Source organism: Trematomus bernacchii, unplaced genomic scaffold (genome assembly GCF_902827165.1).
Source record: "Trematomus bernacchii unplaced genomic scaffold, fTreBer1.1, whole genome shotgun sequence".
NCBI lineage: Eukaryota > Metazoa > Chordata > Actinopteri > Perciformes > Nototheniidae > Trematomus > Trematomus bernacchii.
The window spans coordinates 14,688,086-14,714,039 of NW_022987582.1; the positions used below are offsets into that span (position 1 = coordinate 14,688,086).

Sequence of the window (25,954 nt, forward strand, 5' to 3'; positions counted from 1 at the left end):
GTTTTCATTTTTTATGTTGTCTTTTTGTGGCTTACTATATTAAACATTAGATAAAACCTCCTTTGCATATTTAAACATAATATTTCAGAAAACTGGCAATATACAAATATCTTTTCTTAATGTAAGTAACATGAAGTTTCTTTGTCAAATGTTCTAGTTATTTTTCTTACCCTATTCAAAAGTAGTCTTTCTTCTAATATCTCTTTATTTGAATACCTGTCAAAAAACCTAAAGATGTGTTCAAATCAGGAATATATTCAGTGTTATTCAGACATTTACACAGATTTGTGGCATATTTAACATCCAATAGGGGTCAGCATATTTTACAAACTCGCTCTCAGCACTGTGTAAGGCAGGAAAGAGCTTCCATACGTCACATCCCCCTGCTCGTGAAGAGGAGTTTGTTTATCCTCCCCGCTGCAGGGAAATAAATGTTCTGCCTGTCAGTCTGCATTTCTCCTGGCCGCGGCCACTTAGGCCAACTGATCCGGTTGTACAAATGTTTCCATTTGCATTCGCAGAGCCCCCCCCCCCCTGCACTGATGCCACTCTGTGTCTTAATCCCTAATATGTTGTGTGCTTTCTGCATTTCTTTGTCTGAGTGACGTCTGGTACATGCAGCATTCTTACAAAGCACATAGGCCACCATTGTCACGATCGATGCATTATGTAAATCTGCTGCACTGAGGCGCTGTCATGGGTTGTTGCTGTTGTTCACAACAAAAAAAAACTATTAACAATTACATCAAAATAATACATAATATGCATTTTTTAAAGTTTCTTTCTCAGCAAAGGAACAATTGTGATTGCTGTAATGATTTCTAACACACTCTAACAATGGGAAGATGTCTGGTTAATGTGGTGTTTTGTCCCTGTTGGCTACATTAAGAGCAGCTGGAATATCATGAATTCCCAGAGGCTCAGAGGGACGGCGGAGAGGCCTCTCGCTGCTGAATAAGAGATGGCTCCAGTCTGCAGATCTAAGGAAGGGTTAATCTGATTCCCATTTCAGATAGTCGTCCTAGCAACAATCAGCCTGGTCTGCTCTGCTCCTTTGACAGGGGTGTGAGATTTTCAGGTTAGCCAGATAGAAGACTTTATTGTGAGGCTAATTTGAAATGTGAAATGGAGGATGACTTAAATTACAGAGGTCCCCCTCTCCGTCTCATCTGCTGCCAGGGCGGGATAAGAAGATGCCAGGAGAAGGAATAAGAATATCAACAGACACAATTTACTGTCTGTGTTTGATCAGTTTGGCAGCGACGCTTGCCAATGTGCACTGCTATGTATAGATATAGATATTTATGTGTAGAAATCTGTCTTTATTTAGCGTCTGCATTTGTTGCCTTCATTTGCACACAACATCAAAACAGATTGCTATCTCACGGAGATGTTTTTGTAAATAATGCAAAAAAAATTAAGTCCTCCAGCCATAGACCAGATAGAGTTCATGAAAAAGAGAAATGGGCTGCAGGAGGGGGAGGAGGAGGAGGAGGAAGAGGAGGAGGGGGCACTGCCGGAGCACAGTGCTCATCTCTTGTGCATATCTGTGCCAATTCAGACCTTTAACATGCTCAAGTGACATTTGCATTTATCCTTGAAGGTTGTTGCCTTTTGCGGGGGAGAAATAAGTGAAAAGCGCCAGAGAGGACTGGTATGTTTCTGTTGCATTAGGCAGATGGACAGCGTCCTGTCGCTGCCTGCCTCAGATGGAAAAAAGAAATAAAGATTGCACCCCAACCCATTTTCTCGTAGCTAAACTATTTCTGTAACACCCTAATGAAGGAGGGCCCCGGGGTTCAAAAGTAATGGCCTTGAAATACTGACATTTTGCCTTTGAGTAATATGTAGCCCCCCAACATCACCAATTTGCAACACCAAAATAAAACCACATCATGAGGATGAATAGAGCAAGCCCATTCTGTGACACTGCAGGATGTGAGTTTATTGTGCTGGACCTTGCACTCTATCTCCCTCTTTTATTTAGTTCCTTTCCGAAGGGGATAAAACACCACGTTTGACCTCTGACCAAGAAGAAAAATGACCTTACACATTCAGAATAATTTTTTTCGGCATATTATAAAAAGCCTAACCTCAATCGGCCTTTGAAATGGATACTGATTCTTTAAATTCTTCCCTGCTTGTTTCAGGAAATAGTGAGATCCCGGCGATAGCAAGGCACAATGTGCCCAAAGTTCACCGCTGAACACTCGCTTCCCTCTCTCTGAAAGTCACCAGCTTTTTCTTCCTTCTTTCTTTCCTTTTTTCATAATTCCCTTAGACACCTTAGAAGTTAATCTAGGAGATCTCGTGATGAATCCTGGATTGGGTTTCGTCCTTTTTGATATACCCGTTTGTCTGTACCACTGTACAGCACACACACTCTCTCAAAACCTTTCCTGATTCTCAAAAGGACAAGGGGGACTTGGGTTGCATGGTGTATACTTCCTGAAATGGTCTGTGTACGGCCATTCAGAGCCTGGAAGAGCGTAACTCAGTGGTTATTAACGTTTCTTTAATCACCAAAATGAGCGAATGATTTGTGACTTTTTTCAGGATAATAAGAAGTTAATCTAAGAAATCTCATGATGAATAAATCCTGGATTGTTATTCCTCCTCTTTGATACACCCGTTTGTCCACACTCTAACTACTATACCGCACACACACACACACACACACACACACACACACACACACACACACACACACACACACACACACACACACACACACACACACACACACAAATCTTCCCTGTAAAAAGGCGCGATGCATGGTGTGTATACTTTCTGAAATTGTCTGTGTACGGCCATTCAGAGCCTGGAAGAGCGTAACTCAGTGGTTATTAATGTTTCTTTAATCACCAAAATAAGCAAATGATTAGTGTGTGTTATCTGTCCCCGTCCAGAAGACGAAGAGCACGGTCCCGGTGGTGCTGAGCGCCGGCCCCAGGTGGCTGCTGGATGTGACTTGGCAGGGAGCGGAGGACAACAAAAACAACTGTGTGGTGTACTGCAAAGGTAAGCAAGCGGCGGCGTCCTGTTATCTCTCCGCGGCGCAACACACCACGCCACGGCAGCAAAGACAATCCTCCATCCTCTCCACTGTCTCCATCTGTCTCCCTTTTTACTTTCTCCTTTTGCTTCTCAAAGTCACACACAAATAATTAGAGCTGCAAGGACACACAAAAAAAGCCTCACACCATATCTGTTTTACTCCAAAGAGCAATTTATATCACTAAAACTCTGATTAGGAACTGAGAAACATCACTTGACACACAAAGTTAATGGTCTTTAGATTTCACAAGGTAATTAATGCCCCCCTTTTTTTTTCCCTTCTCTTTTATACTAAGTGAATCCCTATCTCGGTGCAGATAGCAAAGTTGTGGAGATGGGCTCGCTTCATTTGTTCCCTCGCTAATTCAGCAGGGCTTTATCTGTACATCTTTTCATAAATCAGACATTCAGGAATGGATTTATGTAAATAAGTGGAAGGGAATATCATCATATCTGTCAGGAAAATCCATGTTGTTTATCCAGCCTTCAGCCTTAAAGCACAAATGACCCGCTGTCATTACGATAAACTCCTCAATCTGCCGCATTGTGTCCGGCAAACCCTCATTAAAAAATGGCCCAACATGGATCTGTAGAGGTTTGTTGCAGATTGCAGAGATGCACACAGCCCTGACACTGCAGTGTGTGTGTAGCTTCACTCCCCATGAAAGCACAAGGCTTCTGCAGCTATAATTGGGTCTTGACGGGTGTTAACCAAAGAGACACAGAAAAATAAATAAAGATGTGTTTTGGATTCCAAAAAGGCTGAAGGAAAAACGGGGGCTCCATTTATCACTTTTCAAAAAATGATTACCCCGTGACAATACCCCCCCAAAGCTGAAATGGAGCTTCTTCTCCCTCAAAGTGAATAAGTGGCAGGAGTGGGATTTGCAACCCCGGATTTTCAGTCTCCCAATTCTCATCTACTAATCACTAGACTGCACTGGGGAGTTATCCTCTTAACCGGCTACTTAACTTTGTGCTCTTTATCACCAAATCATTAAAGTTTTGATAAGCTGTGAAAGAAGATTATGCACTTCTTTAAAATCTTCTAATCTTCCTGCTCACACACGGACTGTATGAGACAAGAGAAACGGGCAATAACAGGATTTCTCTTTTTTGAAGAAGAAGAAGAAGAATTTCCTCCACTCTTCATACGCTGGAGATAGCATCACATGCAGCATCATCACCTCAGCTGCATATCACTGGCAGCTCCTTTGTTTGTCACTTTCAGTTTGACCTTATTCAATTATTCACAATAACATCTCCAGACGTCCCCTTGTGAGAGTTGTTCTGTGTTGTACTGCATACGTTCATTACAGTAAATCCCCCACAAGGATCTTCGCACGCATACAAAGAAGAATTAATTTAATTTAAATCTCGGAGTAGAAGTTTAATATCTCTTGTCATCTCATAGTTGCGCCATTGCTAAGCAGAAAAGATGTATAGTACACATGAAACACAATTGATTTCTGTTCATTTTTCTATAGTAATAGCATATTTATAAGAATATTTTTTGGAGTCGTTAATTGAGTTCTCTCCTCAATACAACTTTTAACTTTGAAGGGGCCCTGATATGTCTTTAGGGGGATTTCATTTCCTATAGTGTGTTACATATCAAAGGTCTGCATAGGCTAAAATCATTCTTAAACATAATAACATCACTATGTAACACTTGCGCTTCTATTGGCTCGCACTCCGACACATTGTTGGTGATAGGCTAAGTGGCGGGACATCTCTAAGTGGTTGACCAATCACAAAACAGTCGACCTGCTAACCAATTAGAGCTGACTGAGCTCTGGTTTCAGACAGAGGGTTAAAATTGGTTTTTTTGAACATTAAAGTATGGAAACATGTCACTGTAGAGGCACAAAATACAAATGTGAGCATAATAAGGCCCCTTTAAAATGAATGCTACAATTATTTTTCTTCATTTGAATCGTTTATTTGAATCGGGACAGTGCACATTGATGAACACTTTAAAACAAAATAATGCGTAAAGTGTAAATGAGCCGGATTTTAGCTTTGAGATAATTTCCATCCTGTCACATACAACATATAAGAACATGACATTTATATACATAGCAAAAATAAATACATGATATGCAGGAAGAGCATGAGCAGCATACAAGCATTTACCACATGGCAATTAATATAAAAAATGTAATACATGATGATACAACCAGGGGGAAAAGATGATACTGTGTAATTCCATACTTGACTCAGCTTTGTAGCAACTTTACCACAAAGCTTTGGATAAATTGGTTTGGTGTCCGTTTTTTTCTCTGCGCTCTATCCCACATTTTTCAACATTTTAGCTCCTGGCAACTTTTTTTTTCCATTTCAGGTGGACTTGGAGTAAGTTCAGAAAGTGTTTGATGCTGTTCAGCCGTTGCGTCCACAATGATTCACTCCATTCATTCGTCTTCAGCGCCCTTTCAAACATTACGATCTGCATGTGTGGGCCCCCTCTGGAGGTGACATTGAAATTGAACTTCTGAGTCTGCTGCAAATATCAAATCTTTGTCAAATTCAATTCCACTTCCGCTTTGAAGCGGCGCTTGAGTTGTGTTTATCGTGTCGACACTGGCAAAAGCTCCTAAGAGTCCGACAGAAAAACTTTCTTCCCGCCTCTCGGAGCTTCAGCCCAGATTGTTTATATCTTCACCCCAGTGCTGCAGGCTGCTTCATTGCACCCTGAGATGCGTTACTTATGGAAAACAGTGAATATCTCAATACACAGTATGCTCGCAGGATATGCTTTGGCTTACCTTTCACTGGTCTTCTTTATGGCTGCCTGCAAAGATAGTGGCAGCTCTCTTTGGATGCACGCCAGAGTGAATCTATGGGGGAGTATCTCTAAGTAAGGACTGGTGATTGGTTTGAGTGGCTGTAGCTTACTGTTGGGGTGTTCTGTCTGTGATTTCTGCATTACATTTCTGCACAATCCCCGAAACTTGTCATTCAGGGAGAAATATGTGGAGAGGACAGGATTCAGCAAACTGATTCCTCTGAGAGTCGTGTTCCAGGAGGGTGTTATGTATAATACATGCAGTGGAGTGTGTAACAAGCAGCAGGGAGGTGTGTTCAGGGCCCCCACAGGGCGCCTCTGGTCATCAAGCTAACCCTACAGTGTCAAATATAAATTCCGTACCTATTTTTGGGATCCTACAAACCTACCAGAGAACTCATCTCCTCCTGATAATCTGTTCTGTATCATTCTATCCAGAAAGTATTGCACATTATACCCATTTATAGAAATTAGAAGCCCCAGAGAGATATTTAAATATCCCAAATTAGGATGCACAGCGCCGTTTCATGACTATAAATTCTTCTTTTAATTCTTAAAATGAGTAGCCCCCGAAGAGGAAGTGGAGAAGTGCAGTATCTGTTTTTCCCAGGCTGTCAGCACGGCCCTGTTTGTTTTACATTAAAACTCAGAGGAAGAGCCTTAGCAGCGAGCCATTACTAAAACTCTCAACTGTACTACTGCACTAACTCATTATCGAGAAATCCACCTGGAACTCCCACAATGCTCTCCTCCACACTCCGACAGCTTCTTTGAACCCCTGAAGTTATAGAAACAGGCGGCAAGTCTGCAGAGTAATTATGTGTTACAGTAACGCTGGAGACTGAGGAGGTGGAGGTAGAGAGAATGAAGGAAGAATGACAGATAGAAACCTGTAGAGAATTCAACAACAGATTGATAAACAATGCAGCTGGAAAGTAGGAGCAGTTTGTCAGAAAAAAAAAAAAATCAGCGCCATTTGATATTTGTTCTCCTATCTTCCAGTTGAACGCGCTACAGTGTCTTTGTTTAAAGGCTGCAGACCTGCTTGATTGGAATAATTTCAGCAAATTTGACCAAGCCTGTGATGCAATACATGAAGTCAACAGCTTTAAAAGGATATATCTGGTCTTAAGGAGGTCCTATTATTCTCCTGAAGAGTCTGCAAAGGCTCAAATCCCAAAGTCTCTCTCCCACACATTTCTCTTATTGTGTATAAATACCAAGAAAGAAGCTATATTACAATATTACGTTATACAGTTATCTCGTCATTCTACAATATTGATATATATTAATGTTGTATTGCCCAGCCCTACTCATTAGTTGACTTTTTACATCTTTTATGTAGGATTAGTTAACAAAAATACAGAATACCACCACCTTACACATTGAAATGTGTGTATTTAAAAAAATCCACCGAATCTTAACGCAAAGCATAATTGTCTTTCAACACAAAATGATTGAAGACATTATAAATTCCTGCAGTATTTGACATTCCCCTTAGATAAAACCTCTCTACTGGAATCAAACACAATCAGATCTGAGTGCACGGTTGAAGTGTCATTTTTAGGTCTAAAGTACAATACATGACTTCATTCATCCTCAGTGCGAGCTCTCATTGTGCTTACCCCCATTGTCACCTGATATCAGAGCCCATTGAAACTATACACAGTGAATGTGACTACATTATGTGGCATTATTCAGAGGTCACCTAAACTTTTCAACTGTAAGCCTCTTAAGCCAGACCACATTCAGATACAGCATGTCCAATAAGTCTCCAGAGCAACTTAGCCCATTGTTCGTGCAGAAATTGACCAATGTAACTAGGCCGTTTTTACATAAGCCCGGACTGTGCCGAATTAGCCAAGTCGCTGTGTCTTTGTACTATTTCATATTCTCTAAGTCCTCACAATCAGATCCTTTTTTTATACCTCCTTCCACTGCTCCAGAGCTCCAGACCTCTGAGGCATAGCATGCACTAGCATGACCTGCATGGGCAGATGTAGTATCTATTTGACTCTTTTTTAAATAATAATAATAAAACCAGATTACAATTAGCTCCCAAAGACATTTTGAGTGTTTTTCCCACTAGAAATGAAACCGTAAAGGCATGAAACAGCGAGAGGAGAGGACTCTTACAGTTCAAAATGTAATTGTTCATTTTAACCCTCCTCTTTCGAAATGACTGCGGCGAATAGGAGGTGCGAGGGGTTATTATCTGTTATCTGGGAACATAGCGAAATAGTGTGACTGAATAATAACTAAACAACTGACACAATGTAAAAATTTCATTATCAGTGTATTAAAACAAAATTGTACCCTAAAGGAGTCCCCACCACAGCTCCGAGCAGCCGACTAATTATGTTTAATTAAAAGACAACAGATCAACAGAATCGTTTTCATTAGGAAATTATTAATGATTCCACTGCAACAATAATTGATTGCACTGAGCCACGCGATAACTCCAGTACGGTCAGGCTGGAGTGAGCCGGGTGCAGAGGAGCGGCGGGTTTTAGGCGTTTGGCAGCGTGTCTTTTGCTGAAGATTCCACATTAGCAATTGTGCAGAAGTTACAAAGATGGGTTTATGCATAGCAGAGGAGGAGGGATAGAGCGTGTGGTGGGTTAAGGACAGCGAAATCCAAATCATACGGCAATCTGAGAGGACTTAAGCATCCCACACATGTATTTAGGAGCATTCATGCACATGCAATCATTTCAAGACACTCTTATTTCTCTGTCCTCAAACATATCCAAGAGGGCGTTTCCTCCCCTTTTTTTTTTCGTGTGCTGTCTCACTCATAAGCATTTAACACACACACACACACACACTTGTGCTGCTGCTCCATTCAGAGCCATGTGAAAGACGTCGGCTCCAGACGCTTCCTCCGACAGCCTTTTATGTGCATTGTTCTCCCGCTGCGCAGCCACTTTCCCCGTGCTAGACACTATATAGCACAGGCACCAGACACCCCACTCTGCCACATTCACTGCGAACACATGCGAGCACAGACCGGGCGCCATTACCAAACATTTGAATAATGGCTGCTGACACATATATGTCCATCTGCTTTCAGCGTGGACTAAGCCTTAAGACAAAAACCACAATGCAGGGAGGAAAACGTAAGAGGAGTGATGAGCACTGATGAGGATTTGTCCACCTTGTATTTAGAAGCTGTTGTTACATGCATATTTTTCGAGTATGTGCTCGGTGTTGTGAGTATAGCCGCCCGTCCTTGTATCAATGCCACGGAAGGTGTCAGGCTAATGAGCGTGGGCTGTCCTTAGAGCAGGAGGGTTTGGGCTGTGCCATTCACTCTGCATATTTAAATGCCTTGTAGAGCTTAAGTAGGCCCACTTTTCCATGTCAGGGCAGCGTTCAATCCTGCTGCGACCATTAATTATGATACCATTGTGCTCCAGTGTGGCTAATAAGAGTGATGTATTGCACCCTCGTGGCATTATAATCATCTGAGTGAAGTACCTGGACTACACTGAGCTCGCTTTAAGCAGCACGTTTAAAAAAGAAAAAGGAGAAGAAGGAGAAAAAAGAAACTGTGAGTGAAGAGGACGCTTCTTCCCTCCTCTCAGTCTCCACTGCTGGCTCTATTGGTTAATGCTTCTACATGAGAGCGTGTCACAGATTTCACTTCTCTATAATTGTATAATCAATGATGAGGAATGCTTCGGTATTGATCAAGCAGGAAGGCCTAATGTGGGTCTGGGAGTGAAGGCCCACATATAGTCACTTTCAATGTAAATATTCAGGCTGCTTTCGTGTACTGTTCGAGGCTATACTGCGCTGTGATTGGTGTATAATCAATTGTATGGAATTCAATGTATTTGTGAACCAGGAAGTGTAACATATTAACCAAACGTTGTCTTGTCTGACTTTTAATTTGGCTTCTTATGTATTTTCCCTAGATCTTTTAAATAAATCTAACCAGGTAGTTTTGTTGCCTAACCCTACGGTGGCCGATGTGAAATAATGAAACATCTTCACCAACTTGACAAAACATGCACAGTGTTTACTGAAAGCGATGCACGAGTGAAACGCTGCAAATACAAAACGCTTGTGTACATTTGAATCATTTGTGAAGCTGCAGCATGTTTCTCCTGATGGAAATGTTTTGGGGGCGTTGTAGCGCGTTTGCACTTGTCGGCCACCATATAAACCTAGGCAAGTTGTTTCCTGTGAAGACAGACGTTATTTTGGAAATGTAGCATGCATTTACCAAGCTAAAATGGACACGTGTTGCTGGACATTTGTAGGATAATGTATGAAAAAGAAGGAATACATTTTCATAAGATATCATACAGGCACAGGTATCAAAAGCCAATATGGGTGATTGTCTTTTTTTGTCTTGTACTGTAGAAGAACATTATATCTGCATTGCTTCTGCAGATTTCTTCAAACACAGAACTTACTACTTAAGTGGATTTTGAGGAGCGGCTTCTTAATATTTGGAGCATGTCTCCACAGTACTGAATGTGTTCAGTACAGATGGGGAGAGAAGATCACATTTTATTACATTAATCACTGCAAGTTAATGTGATTATATATACTTTATATTTCCCTTCTTAACTTCCCCCTGCCTTAACGGCATAATCAATGACCGTTTTTATATTCATTGAAAAATTCTGCGGATATGAAAATAAGCTTCTGCTAGGTTTTTTTATCTACTGCAGGATCTTGAGTCAGTAATTAAAGAGTCCATTCTGTGTGTCTTCTAAAAGCCCTTAGCCTTGCTTTTAAGGCCTGGGTATGATGCAGCCCACCGCCCCCATCTCTGCTGTGGTAAGTAGGTGTGAAAAGCATTGTCAGTGTGCTTCAGGATAAAGCCCTGCTGTTGGATGCCATTGGTCAGAGTCAACCCCCCCCATACACACACACACATATACACACACAAGATCCTGGAGCAGGTTGAGAAGAGTGTGTGGAGAGGATGTAGGGGGTCGTGTGTGTGCAGGGATAATCAGAGACAAAAGCTAAGAGCTGGAGAGAGAGGGGCCTTTCTGCACATCCACAGAGATTCTTTTAGGAGGGGGTGTTTTTTGATCAGACTAGGGGGGGTCATGTTGTGTGTGTGTGTGTGTGCGTGTGCGTGTGTGTGTCAGAGAGAGTGAGCAAGAAGGAGAGATGGAGGCAGAGCGATAGAGGAATCACTGGGGTGGAGGGGTGTTTAGATCGTCAGTCAGCGTGATGGAAAACCACACGGCTAAAGTCTCTCTGAGGGTTGACACAGGACTGCGGCGAGTGGAACTAAACAAGTGAAAGTGAGTCTAGGTGAAACTCTGATGCACTGAGGGAGAGAGGAGATGATCATACTCTGGGAAACTGTGGAGGAAGAAAGGACATGGCAGCAGAAGACAAACATACAACCCTGACTGCTACCATGATACCCTAGAGAGAATAGAGTTAAAACAATTCCATTCTTATAGCGTCTCGCATAGCAGGAGCAATTTTTCCTTTGGTAATGTACACCCCTGCAAATCAATTTTTAGTCTGGGCAAAACCTAATCAGATTTTCTCTGAAGAAATAGCTCGACACATTACGAAATTGTTTTGTGGGGTCGCCAGTGTGTTCATGCGGGAGAACTGGGCGATAACCTTTATACATACCTTTGCAGCTAATCCATTTTATTGATTGTACATCCACCTGCGTGGGGGGAAAAAACCACATAGCCCCATAGTCTTTAGCGTGCCGTATCAGTATGATATCACCGATTCTCTTTTCTCATTGCGGCGCACGGAGGAACACAACTGCGAGCCACCTCTAGCATTAGTACCTTATCTGTAGGTTGTTTTTATCATGCTATCTGCGCAGGGATCTAAGCTGTTCTGGCCCTCAAAGTCCAATGCCATGGGTAAGGACACAGGGATGCATGAGGTGGGTTCCAAAGTTAGCTTTAACGGTTTAGTTGTAACACTTTGAACATTTGTAAACGTGTGAATAATCATGCAAGAGGCAAGTTTCATCTTGAGTTTGAATCATATGGAGATACTTAAAAAAAAGTTAAAATCAAGGTTGGTTTTTGACAACTGGTTGGTTCAGGTTGCCAGGTTTCAGCATCTAAGAACGCAAAGACCTGAGGTTGTAGAACGGTTCTTAATTAGGTAAAAGAGAACCTTAGTACTGGATCGGTGATCAGAAACGACCAATACACTGATTTGGGTGTTTGGATCGGTGCAATACACTATGGTTATGGTTAGCCCCATAAAACTCTCGGTTAAGGCTATGGTATGCTTATGGGTAGACAAACGTGTGGTTTTAGGTAAAGGAAGGTTATGGTTAGGGTTTTCAAACTGCATCTCCTGTATGAAAGTATGATGTGGCACATGTCCAATAAATGTCATTTAGGGTTAGGTTTAGGGTTTAATGCTTTTATCTAAAAAATAATAAATACATACACTTCTCTACTGTATACATGTACAAGCCTGTGAGAAAATGTGATCTCAAGTATCTTGCCCTATGACATGTTGACACGTTGACTGCAGGGGCTTTCAACCTCCAGTTGGTAGATGCCCATTTAGCCACAATTGCCCATATACTGTATAAGGCACACCACTTCGAGAATGGCCAGAATGAAGACGTCATTCTGAAGGATACTAGTCTGCTGATAGAGCCCCGGATCAGAAAACATGCGTCTGCCTTCAGAGGGCAATGACCTGATTTGTCATTTAATTATCAGGCATTCCAATATTGTGAGTTAGATTTAAGTTACAATACAATTTGTTACATTTTTTACCGTAAAGGCCCAAGCCTAATGCAACGCATGACCTTTACATCTCATTTAGGGTTAGGGTTTATTGCTTTTATCTCAAATTAAATTAAAAATACACTTCTGTTAACATGCCTATGGGAGCAATTTTGACTAAAGTATCTTGCCCTACGGAATTGGAAAACATTGACTGCAGGGGCTGGAGTTTGAACCATTGAGCCTCCAATTGGTAGACGCCCATTTAACCCTTGAACTACAGCCACCCATTGCAATATATACGGCACACCACTTACAGCATGGTCCAATATTGACATAATTCTTAGGATACTGCTGATAACGCTTGTGATCAGAGGGTGCATTCCGAGGGCAACGACCTGTTTTGTCACTTCAATATGAGACTTCAATTAGGGTAAGCTAAGTAAGAATACAGTTTATACATTTTAATGTTACACCTAAAGCCTTATGTCTGTCCTCACCATGGCAGTGATAGTGGCTGCCTATGAGCTAACCTTCCTCCTCGAAGTAGCTTTAGTGCCTGAGCTCTGCTGACCTCTGCCTGTCGGCGCTGGGTGACAGAGATGGGTGCCCCTGTTTCTTGTGAGATTCTACTGTGTGTGTGTGTGTGTGTGTGTGTGTGTGTGTGTGTGTGTGTGTGTGGTGTGTGTGTGTGTGTGTGTGTGTGTGTGTGTGTGTGTGTGTGTGTGTGTGTGTGTGTGTGTGTGTGTGTGTGTGTGTGTGTGTGTGTGTGTGTGTGTGTGTGTGTGTGGGGGAATGTGGACAGAGCTGCGAGCGAGCAGACAGGCGCGCTGTAGGTACAGTAGTGTAGAGGACTAGACATCAGTGTCGTCCAGGTCAGACAGGGCCATCCATTCTCTGAGCCCCCGGGAGAACAGGGAGAAAAAGAGAAGGAACGAGTGGAGGGGAGGTGTGTGTGTACAGAAAAAGAGAGTTGGGGAGGGGGCACTTATGCACTGTTTCTCTTAACTCTGTCAAAGCCACTCCATTGTGCTCCCCCGTGCAGTGAGTGGAAACCAATCTGTCATCGCTCCACTAGCCAGCATACTAGAAGAGGGTTGGACTGCTGGAAACACAAGTCTATTCAACGTGAAATGTAACCGGAATCTGAGCCCCTTGGATAGCTGGATTGAAGAAAAAAAAATTGATACAAGATTTTTGAACTCCGCTCTCCCACAGACTGTGAAATGGAAGCCGTGAGTACAGTATTTGGGTCCGCGCGAGATAGGTTTCAGTGTCGTATCTCTCCGGTTTTTTTTCACGGAGAGGTGATTGACATGTTTTGTTGATGGAACTCTATCCAAACCATGTGAGGTTTGCATAGGCATGAAGGGCTCAGTTAAAAACCTCAGACAGACATCCCCACAAGATATTACCCAGCAGAGTTGGCCTCATTTGTTTAAAAATTTTCTGGCAATGGCAATATTTAGACAGTCACAGTCATGGAGGAGTGTCTGAGTAGGAGAGACAAAAGTCTTGAAGGAGAGCTGTGGAGATTTCTGCTTTCTATTTCCTATTCCATATCCATGTTTTCCTATAGAAATGGGGCATTCGCTGACCAGCACAGAAAACATGACCACCTCTCCTGATGCCCTGAGCTCACTAAGCCTGCATACTGTTGAATAGTAGCTACTAATGCTATGTTCCGATGCCATTTGGAGTCACTTCTCTTCGCAGGAATCCCCCTTGCGCCATTTTCCCTGTAATCTCCCCACTCCTCTCTGTTGTGGGGTGGCTCGCCCGCTGCTCCCGTCACTATTCCCCAGCCCCTCTCCTTCTTACAACCAGCACCTCCACCATTTTAATCCCTTTGACCCAAACCCTGTGTGTTTCCCTGTATCAACAGCTCCTGGAGATTACATCCTGCCTGCCTCCTCACCGCTGCATGCTTCACTCACTGTGGCTGTGGCCGGCTAGTGCATGCTAGGGTTTTAGTCAAACACTGCTGGGCGTGATAGCCACTGTGGCTAGTTAGCTTGGTCTGAGCCTGAGTGAAGGCAGCTGGGAGAGAGATGAAGGAGGATGATGATGCTCTGGGGTCAGAATCAGAGCAGCAGCAGAGGATGGGCCTGCTGGGGAACTAGTGAAGGGCTCTGACTTCCAACAATAGTGTGTATAGGTGAAAAGGAACATCTTATACTTTAGGTAAATAAATAAGAATGACTATTTGCTTTTTTTCTTAACCTTTCTTACAGAATGTTTTTGCTTTATTGGAGTACATGTATAAAGGTGACTGAATGTAAAGCATATCAAAGTTATTTCACCTTTTTATTTAACATTTCCAGGAGGAAGAAGTACAATTTCTGGAGTACTATTCTTTACAAACTATTGATTTGAAGTTTAGGTTTGGTTATAGTGACATCACTGTGTCAGACTTGCACTTCTATCGGCTAGAACTTCAACACATTGTACGTGATAGGCTAAAGGGTGGGATATTCCGGACACATCCCTTTAGTAGTTGATCAATCACAACAGACCTGGCCAGCTATCCAATCAGAGCAGACTGGGCTCTGGTTTCAGACAGAGGGTGACAAGAGCTGCTGCAGCACAGGCAGTATGAGAAAAATAAAGAGCTTTTTGAACATTAAAGCATGGAGACATGTCACAGGAGAGACACAATATACTAATATGAACCTGAAAATGAGCATAATATGTCCTCTTTAAACATTTTATAACACTTTCCAAATATGCTTACATGTCGGGCAAAACTAAGGTGAAATCTAGTGTGCAACCACTAGCAGAAATGTTCATATTCCACTAAGCATGAGCATCCAATAACTTCAAAGAGATGTTAAAACAAGCAGATAGGGAACATTTAATGTACTGTTACATTCCCTAAATGTAGGCTACTATATTTGGGTATTAAGAAGAAAATCAGGGTTCAGGAGATCTTAAAAACAGCCTGTCAGGACCCTTCAGTGCTTCTGCAGCCTGTCAGGAGAGTTGGAGCCGCTTCTGTCAGAGCAGCTAGCGCTCACTGAGGGCCCCTCCTCTTTCATGTACTGTTTCTGGTAATGGGTCGGGGCTTTATTGATGTGAACTTATGTGATCATTGCATAAAGAACTACCACTTCCCTCTCCCTCTCTCTCTCTCCTGCTCAGTTTTCCTGTGGGCCACATTAAATCAAGCCTCCGACCCAGACTCTAGTTAAATTAAACCCTATCAGCATGTTGCCCTCTCATATCGGAGAACAGGCCTTTATATAGACGGCCTGTAAATGGTGATTAGTCAGTGTTTTGATTAAAATTCATGTGTGATACTCTGGTGTAGCCAATCACCTCCTTCTCTCCTTCTCTGTGCATAAACATATATTATTAAGACATACATGCACACACCAGACCCTCCCCCCTCCTCCTCCTTCCCCGTCCCTGTCTGGCCCTCATGGCTCAGCAGAGTGCAAGGCTGATTTAAGGGCCCCTTACAAATGGGAAGGTTGCAAGTGAAGACAAAAAGCAGAGACAAATCACACCAGAGCAGTCTCAAGGTTTCCACTAAACCTATTCAACTGGAGGAGAGCGGCAGAACAGTGAGGAATATACACACACTCCATCCTGTCAGAACGCTTTTGGCTTATCTTGAGTGACTGTCAAGGCTGGGAATATCAGGGAATGGACAGAAATATATAAAATTAATAAGCCGCTGGATGTTGTCGGGAGTTATGATGCTTCATAAATCCTGGTTTGATCATGGCGGACAAGGCTTAAACCCACAGCTCCCTAATGCGCACAGCAGTGTTTTGGACTGGATTTGATTCTGTTTGGGTGATAGAAGCCCTTAGCTGGCAAAAGTAAGATTTATCATCTCTTTCTATCCCCCCCCCACCCCCCTCCTCTTTCTTTCATGAGTGACAAATATTAAAAAGAAGGCCTGAGGGAAGTTGGCAGCCATTACCACCTTTAATAGAAGGGCACAGGCGTAGCAAGGTGAAACTGGGGCCAAAGGCAGAGAAATGCTATTCAATGAAAGCGAGAGAAAAGCGGGAGAAATTGGTACTAACTTATCAGTTGTACTTCCTTTGTCGGGTCAGGGGTCTCGGAGCTTTTGTTTGTTTGTTTGTTTCTCATACTGAAGGGATGGATGCTATCTCCGCCGCCATCCAAGCAGGTCTGCTCTGTGGAGAGCTGCAGGTAATATTTCATGTCAGGAATTAAGCAAGCCTACCCAGCGACTCCTCTCTCCAGTTCCACGGCCACCGCATCCATCATCGTCCTCACTTCCTGTTCAGAGGGCCGGTGCAGCTGGGATGCAGGCAGTCCTATCTGAGCTCACATTTCAGATACATCTGACATCTACAGTTGATTTACATATTAGCATTTAACATACAACACATTTCTTTTTCAAATAAAAAAAATATGAGCCATTGTTAAAAAAAAAAAGAATCAGTGAATGAACTCTGACCTCTAGCCAATACTGTTTTCTCAGGGGAAATGCCAAATATTATGATTTCTAAAATATTACAATATGGCAGATTGTCTTCATCCTAGCTTGGTTAATCGGACCAAAACAACATATCTCTGGGTAATTATTATGGGCATTTCTGAAGTTTCAATCACAAAACAATAAATGTATTGATAAAGAAAGTAAGGCAGAATAAATCATAATAATAAACAACCAAAAACATATTTTTAACTTTGCTTTAACCTTGTGAAATGCTGCTTGAACATGAATGCATGAGCGATGATTATCTAATGATGCCATGAGATATATAACCAACCCTGTCGCCCACACAATGACTTTCCCATAAGTACTGCTTTGTTTTTTATATTTCAAAGAAAACATATTTTTCTTGGATTTAAGGTCACAGTATTAGTTAATTGAAACATTTTTAGGCAGCGAAAGTATGGTTTAGTAAAAGTCATAATTTTGCTTTAAAAAAGCCAATTAATGTCAATGACATACATTTAAAATAGGTCAGCGTTTGCTTTTGTATCCACCCAAAGCGGTGTCCTAGCTGAAAGTCCTGTATTTGTGACACATGTATGCACTCCATCCTCTCCATATGCGACTTTGAATAGAAACATATTTGTGATAAATCAAAAACACAGTTGTCTTGAGGCATAATTCACAACACGGATGTATTGACAATGCAGTTTCATTGTATGGGAAAGTATTTTTAGAAGATCAGGCTTTTATACCCTACTACAGTATATAGTAAGATATACTACACCCACATGGGTCACTTTTGTGAAATTAGTACATTTTCCTGATAACTTTATTCCTAAGTTAACATGTCCAGTGTGTAAATGTTCTTGGAAGAGTATTTCACAATGTGGTATTAGTATTGTTACATACCTGAAGGATCTGAATACCTCCTCTGGTTGGTTTCCTGTGGATGCCTTTCCTTTCATGAGCTGTGTAAATACTCCAGTGGAGAAAGAGACTAATTAGACCACCATGCTAATCTCCCGGGCTTTACCTGTCAATAAAATGTTGTCAGTGAAGATGAAGCCTCTATAAATGAAAGGCTTGGCAGTTTTGATATGTAAAACACATGTCACATTGTTTCATTCAGTAACATCCCAATGAGACAAGTTGTCAACAGAAGAAAAATGACAAACAAAAACATCTTTGCTGGACCAAATCAGAATATTCTTATTTAAGACGTGTTGTTTTTTTTTCTCCCCACTCTTGTTCTATTTGGGAGAGGTCATGCTTTTTGAACACAAGTTGTAGTGAGTAAATTTATTCCACTTATTTCTTGTAACTGCACACAAAAAAAGTAATGAGGTGTTGGAGATAAATATATGAAGACAATAAGCCATGCAAGCCTTTTCCTGTAGCTGCTTTTGAGTCAATTAGCACATTTCAGAGAGTCTTGAAGAATATCGCTGCCTTATGGAGCTCCTCAATATGCAGCATCTGACTTTTATCCAATTACATTATGTGAGGTCTGTGGGCACACCGGGTACAGCGCACATAATGGAGGATGCCATCTTTGGTGTGATATTCTTCAACACTTTTTCCATTGCATATGCCTATGGCTCTCACTATGAATTATTCAAAGGATTCATCCACACAGAAGAGAGTGAGGAACCGGGCTCCATAGTAAACAGATTTTCTGCTCGCCATCCTCACAAATCTGAAGTGTAGGACATTGTAAGTGCCAAATAATTACACGGTGGCCCCCTTTCCCCCTCCTGTCTGAGTTAACCTGGCCTCAGAATTGCATTTGGACTGAATAATGTTTTTTTTACCGGTGAGTTAATTGAAGTTTCTCAGGACCTCCAACTACACATGAATGCATGAAGATTCATCTTTTCATGGCATTCCATGTAAAATAATCCTCTATTTGAATACTTCTTATCCCCCTTTTTTATCTCATCAAACATATTTGACTCCGGAAATGACTCCAATGTGGTTACAGAATATTTGTGCTCCCTGCTCTCTCTCTGTTGATTTATTAAACTACGATAGATAACAGCCCTAGAGTTTGACTCTATGTATAATCACTTTAGTTCCTCGCTGGCTATTGTGCTGTGAGATAGGAAATATGAATATTACATGGGTTTTAAATCCCGACTCAAATTCCTTTTTTTTCCAAAATTGACATATCCATTGCATTACTGCAGCGCCCATCTTTGGCTAATGGAGATTTCACATTATAGCAGCTCAAACCATGAAATATGTTAAGCATTTAGGAAAAATGAACTTTTTAAGTAGTCCATCAATGTGAAAAAATAGAAAGGGAGGATTATTGTGGGTCTTAGAGATTGTTTCCTCTCTCCTCCCTGCTTTGGGGATTCGCCCTGACCTTCAACTGCTCGTATCTTCCAGAGCAGATCTGTGGTGGTGACACATGTCATGTGTTGGAGAGGATTGAGCAGGAAGCAGAGGAGACAAGAGGGAGTGATCTTGGTCCGTAGCCCAGTCAGAGTCGGAGTCCGCCCTCGTGTCAAAGGATGGCCATGTTTGGCCCAAAACACAGACTGAACCTCGTCCACTAATCTCAGCACAAAAACACCTTTTGGGGGTGGCTGACGGGGAGGCGAGCGCGCGCACATTTCACAATGTCGAAGAACACAGAGGGTTCAAAGCTGCCCTTAAATTCTTGGGCTGTGGGGAGGGATCGCTATACGGGGGAGAACAAGAGAGAGAGTGATGGGGACGGGGGGAGGACTGTATCTGCAGATTCTCCCCTTGTAAAGCCGACCTGGCTGAAGCCAAGCCAAGCTTCTCTTCTTATTGTCGAAAACCCTTCACGTTATTTCTGTTCTCTCCCACTCAGTAGGAAACTACAAAAGAATAGACACTCTCCATAAAGAGACGACATCTTAAGGACCCCCCCCCCCTCCCCCTTCTTGAATCTGAGGTTCGCTATCTTGTAGTTGAAAGCACATAATCACATGTGAATGAAGTTAACACGCACATCGACCTGCGATGTTTCTTTGCGTCAGTGCAACGCTCCACTGAACACTCCCTTTTCACCCAGACAGATTGTATGAAGGCGGCGGAATAATTTGTTATCGACTCACAGAGGCTCTGAAATTGAGATCAAAAATCAGCCAAACCCCCCCCCAAAGATTAACATCTGTATTGTACAAAGATGGCTAATGTCACACGGTTGACAACTACCATTATGTTCCGGTTTGCTTTTCTTACCTTTAATCATCAAAAGGCTGCGTTTTACCTTTAGTAGGGAGCTAATTGATGGACCGGGACTTTGTTGTTTGTATGCAGCGCATCAAGCAGACGCTGTGACTTTCAGCAAATAAACAAATCATAAAGTTTGTTTTTCTCCCGAGTCAAAAGAAACCTTTTCTTTGTCTTTGTGTTTAGCGCCTTTTGCATCGACATGAGGCTAAAGCCCAGAAGACTACAGCGTTTAGGAAAGCTCCTAAATAGCGGCTCTGAAGCTAGGTTTGAGCTTTGTCATCACGCTTGAAGAATTTCCTTTTAATGTACTGTAATGTGAAATTCAGTGGGGACAAGTTTAATTGAGTTTTACACAAACCAGTTGGGAGTAGCGCTGGAAGGTAGGTGATGTTGAGGTTTTTAATCTCTGGCTCCGGAGAGGCTTGTTGACGAAGTGGTTCTTTCTCTTTGTGGAGAAAAAAAGAGGAAGCCTAAGAAATGATACATCCATGGATAAAACCAATTGGCAACCCTCAAAGGGACGGGGGGTGATAAGGCAAATCCAGCACTTGTAGAGAAATAAAAGAATCCAACTGTTCATTAAAACGGGAAACAAAACAGGCGATTGAGAAGGAAGGCAGGCTGCTCAGTGGAGGAGTGAGTGAAACAGACAAACAGAGCCAGAGATATCAGAGGAAAGGATTGGAAAATAATCAAGGATTTGTGAGGAGAATTAATAAGGAAGATAGGCACAAATAAGCATTTTTTTTCTGTCTCTGTGCAAAATTAGGAGGGATGGACCGCAATTATCAAACAGGGGAAATGGCATAAGCTACATAGACACCTAATTATAAAGGATAACCTAGATATGAAGGTTGCTGTCATTTATTTTACACACTTTGACTGCGAGGCAGGGAGGTCCTTTGTGCCCAGTAAAGAAGATATTCATTGGATAGAGAATATTCAGACACTGTTTAATATAGTCATATGTTCTTATTCTATGCCAGCAAACTACATTCTGTAACTAGTATACAATCTGAGAAAAAGGAGTGATTTTAACTTCACATATAGAACAGTATTTTAACACAAGAGAGGCCAAATGATTTGTGGACTCTAGGATAAAGCCAACCAACTATCAAATAAAAGGAATACATATAATTACAGTAATATATCTCTTGTGTTGTATCAGAAATAGGAATAACACTGGTTTCTGCATCACAAGGTAACAGGCTAGACCAACCCAAATTAGGGTTAGGGTAAGGATCAATTGTCGATTACTTACGAAAAGTTAATGTTGGAATATATTAATTCACACATAATAACTTAAAATATTTAAAAAATAATAAAAATAATTGGACAGGATTGGACTTTTGCACTGGATCTTGTAAATTAGCCGGGAAATGTACTGATGTTTGACCTTTCTAGTGTTGAATTCAGAATAAAAATGTTTCAAGATCAGATGTGACATCTTTTGAAATGTGTGTAGCTGTTCCCCTTTAAACTTGAACTTCCCAGACAATGTGCTGGGTATCTCTTTGCCGGACGCTTGTGTGATGGTGCTGTTTATTTCGGACAGTAATTCACCTCCTGGAGGTTAGTTGACTCTATCACCTGATCCAGCGCTCGGTAATGAGGTTTGGAGTCAGGGACTTAAGGTGATACAAACAAAGGGGTAATGAAAGACTGAAGAAGGGAGGTTGAAGAGAAGGCGAGGCGGGGGTGAAGGAAACTGGCAGTGAAATAATCAGCACTTGTATGATCGGCCACTGAGACGTTCCATTGGTGTTTTGTGTGAAAGAGAGCCATTCATCAACGTATCAATAAAAATATGGAGCAGATTATTATTGTTTGCTTACCATGGGCCCCCATCGTAAATAATGGGTGCGCTGCTGCTGCCTGTATTAATTATAATTAGAATGCTGATAATGTGTATGCTCTTTTATTACAGGAGCTGAATCAATTTTACAGTCTTATTCAGACCCACAAGGTCACACAAAGTTGCCAGGGGGAGAGATGGCTCTTTGTAAAGCCTTGCTACAATCAGGGCTGGTGAGGGGTGGGGGGGGGGGGGCGGGGTGGAGAAAAACCCAGACTGGTCAGAAAGATGTCTCAGCATCTTCAACTACCATGAACTTTTTACCTTGGTGTTGCAGATTCATGACAGAAAAGGAGCCCTGAAAACTGTATTCACTAACATTCATTGATATCTAATGACTCTGAGGTTCCTTTCTATAGCCGTTTTAATTGATTTTCTTTGGCTACTAAGGAGTAAAGGAACTCAGACCAGGATCCCAGCAAGAGCGTTGGGTTTTAAGCACATTTTCATAATGGCCAAACCGTCTGGTTACAACCTCAGGGTTCTTCACGTGGTGCCATATGATCTAAAAACCCCTTTGTCCCATAAACCTTCATTGGGAATAATATGATTTTATGGGTGAATCAACTTCCCAGAACAAACCATCATTTCAATAAATGTCATGCTCTGGTTATGCTAATGGTCCCCAAACCTGTTAGCTAACAGTCACCAACTTTTAGGCTGGGCTTGTAAGCTACAATGCTTTAATGAAAGTTAAAGGAGCAGGTACTATTGGTTGAATACAAAGAAAAGTGTAAAAATAGACTAATATCCATGGTGCTGCAGAATTTGATAATAATTGGCTTTGTAAGCAGCCCTTTTAAATAGTCCATAGACATAACCCACTGTAAATATAAAATGAATTGTGATAATTGCTGCTATTTTGTAGCATTTCTGCTTTTCACAATTCTGCTAAAAAAAAAGAATCCACACATACCAATGTTAGTATTCCCTATTCTCTGCACATTGATACTTTCATTATCCCCCGATAAGCGGCTTTCTGGCTTGTGTTGTCAAAGAGGCCCCCCATGTAAAAGCACATGATAGATTACAAAGGGGCCCTGGCAAAATGTTTTTCCACCAGTACGGTTCTTGGTGGGTTTGGTTTGCATTTGCTGACAGTTCACAGGAGAGTGTGTTTTGGCCAAATGTTGAATCTCAACTTAGTCTAAATTCATAAGGCACCCCACTGGCTTGTTCCTCTGTTTCCCCCTTCCTCACGAGTTAGACTGTCAGATGGCCCAACAACAAGGAATCCCAGCAGCCTATCAGCCGGCTCCTACCTTTAGTGCTCGCTGCGTGGCTTTAAAGACTGGATTTAGCATGGCTTGGCAATGTTCAAACCAACAAACCGTGCCACAGATATATTTTTTTTCTCAAATCTACATATCTATTCGCCCCATTTTTACATTTGAAATGCAAGCTACCACACATTAAACTGGTCTCCTCCCACGATGAGTCCAAGACCACTGTGGCTCGTTTCTAATGTGTCTTCTCACTGAGTCACCTGTTAGAACAAATAAGCTCATAATCTTTACAATAAACATGATCATCCTAATTAACGTTATGCATACACTGGGATTTGTCCAATTAGAGACGCATATTTATATCCATATGACGCCGTGTTTCTAAATAGCTACATGGATGTGTTGCTACTAAGAGCAGCACATGTATTTGTGTATTACTCTAAATTTGCATTTTATGAATAGTCTGCTATCAGGGAACAAACCTTTTACATATTTCATTTGCTATTCCCTCCTTTCCCCCGTTAATAATTGGGTGTGCATTTCCTCTTTCTGGGCTAAGTTGTTGTATTTCTTGCCTGTGAATGTTAAAATGACCTTGTGTTCGCCTGTGAATGCGTGCATCTGTCATGAAATTATACATTCCATCAGCCCTCATTGAACTGGGCATTGACTCTGTGCCGCAGACTCCGGCTCTGCCAGCGAATCTTGATTATGGATTCTGTGATATTGTAAATGACTTGAGATTCCTTCTGAATGTTTCGGATTAATCGGTTTGTGCAGATGTGATTCCCCTTTTTGGAAGGCGCCATCTTGAACAGTTGCTCATTTCCATTCCGCCATCACATTCTGCATACAAAGCAGATTTACAGATAGGTAATCCTTGTAAGGTTTTTAGAAGACAGGTTATTAGAGGATTGAGGGCTGTGTGTGTGCCTGTGTGTGTGCCTGTGTGTGTGTGCGTGTGTGTGTGTGTGTGTGTGTGTGCCTGTGTGTGTGCCTGTGTGTGTGTGTGTGTGTGTGTGTGTGTGTGTATGTGTGTGCGCGCAGAGGGAAATTATGTACATTTTTTAAGTTGGTGACAATGAGCTGTGTCTCAAGGCAGGAGACATAGTAACCGTCTCCTTTCACTTCTCACCTAACAACATCCCACCCCCTTAAAATGAGCACTTAACAGGTACCCAGACACACACACACACACACACACACACACACACACACACACACACACACACACACACACACACACACACACACATCACACACACACACAATCTCCACCTGCTCCCCCCTTTCTCCCTCTCCACCACCGCCACCCAGAATTCTTTGAAATGCCTCAGGCTAAAAAGCTGGTTACTCTCCCCTGGCTTGCAGCTCGCAGCTCGCAGCTCTAGATTATTCCTGAATGCCGGTCTGCCCCCATCATCCCACAGAACCCCCCCCCCTCCCATCTTAAACCTGGCTCTACCTGTCACCTGTCAGACGCACCCCACCTTTAAGTGGCCGGTTATTTTCCATTGGTTTTAGATGTCTTTCATATCATGGCTCATTAAAGCGCAGCACAGTAGGCAGCATATTTACATAGGCTACTGGGGAGGTTTTAATTTGCGTCGGTACAGAGCATGACCGGAACTGAAGAGTGCAGCGCCAAAATGACTTTTTCTCACATGACACCCTCCCCCCCCCGTTCTACCGACACCCTCCCCTTTCCCTCCATCCGTTCCCATATGAAAACATGTAGCCGGGCGTAATTGCTTGAACGGGGCACAAAGACGGAGACAGAGCCGTCACCGAGGGGCCGAGGTTTCTCTCCCGAGCGACGGAGCGGGAGGCCAATCAAAGCCAGCGATTGAGCAGCCCGTGGTTGTGATCATTCTACTGAATATATACCATTAGTCTCAACTCTTTGCAGCCACTGTGTAACTTCCCTCATTTTCACTCACTTTGTCTGGCCGCTCCACTCGTGACTCAGTCCAGAATCGGGCTATCCTGCCATCTGCAGCGCTGCTTTCATCCCAGTAATGGCTCTGTTTATGTTTATTTAGCTCATTAGAGGATATTTCTCTTTCAAATTGATACTTTAATCATTGCCGCCGAGCTTGAGGTGAGTTTTAAATGTATTTAAAGAGTCATTATATTCAAATGTGTCTTTTTCGGTTTGTCTTTCAACAGTTAACAGACACAATAAGCCTTTCAGGGATGCATATTTTAGGATTTTCTTCCAAATTAGGCTATTATGCAAGTGCTGTGTTTGTGAAGTAGCTATGAAAGGGGGTTTTCTGTTTCATTTTCAGGGCAGGGGAAAGGCCCCTCTGCTAAATTATTTACATGACTAGATAGTCAACTTCTGCAATTCTATCTCTCCAGCAGAAGAATACCATCATTTCCCTCAGACAAGATATTCAACAGAGATTCCCTGAACCAGTTTGCAGCAGAGACTCCCGTATCAGTCGGAGATACCACTATCAGTCTGAGACTCTATTCAAAAAAGACAAGGGGGGATAGAGGCTAATATTGTCATAAGATGCTGCGTGTCCCCTCCCAAAATGCGTGGAGCAGTGGGAGCTTCAGCAGTCGCTGCTCAAACATTTGCTCTCCTCCCAGATCTCTCTCAGGACCCGGCGCTACAAACTGGCTCCTGCAGATGCACTCCAAATAGCAGGCTGTTCATCATGCAGCGTAATAGAACAGGCTCATTCCCCC

At 42.3% G+C, this 25,954-nt stretch overlaps 1 protein-coding gene across 1 annotated transcript in view; it reads left to right on the top strand.

The window, feature by feature from the left end:
• zfpm2a (zinc finger protein, FOG family member 2a) overlaps positions 1-25,954 on the top strand; it is a 122,502-nt gene that overhangs the window by 74,367 nt on the left and 22,181 nt on the right. The window contains exon 5 of the mRNA XM_034127909.1: positions 2,910-3,021. Within this exon, the coding sequence (XP_033983800.1) occupies positions 2,910-3,021 (112 nt within the window). The remainder of the gene's footprint in view (positions 1-2,909; positions 3,022-25,954) is intronic.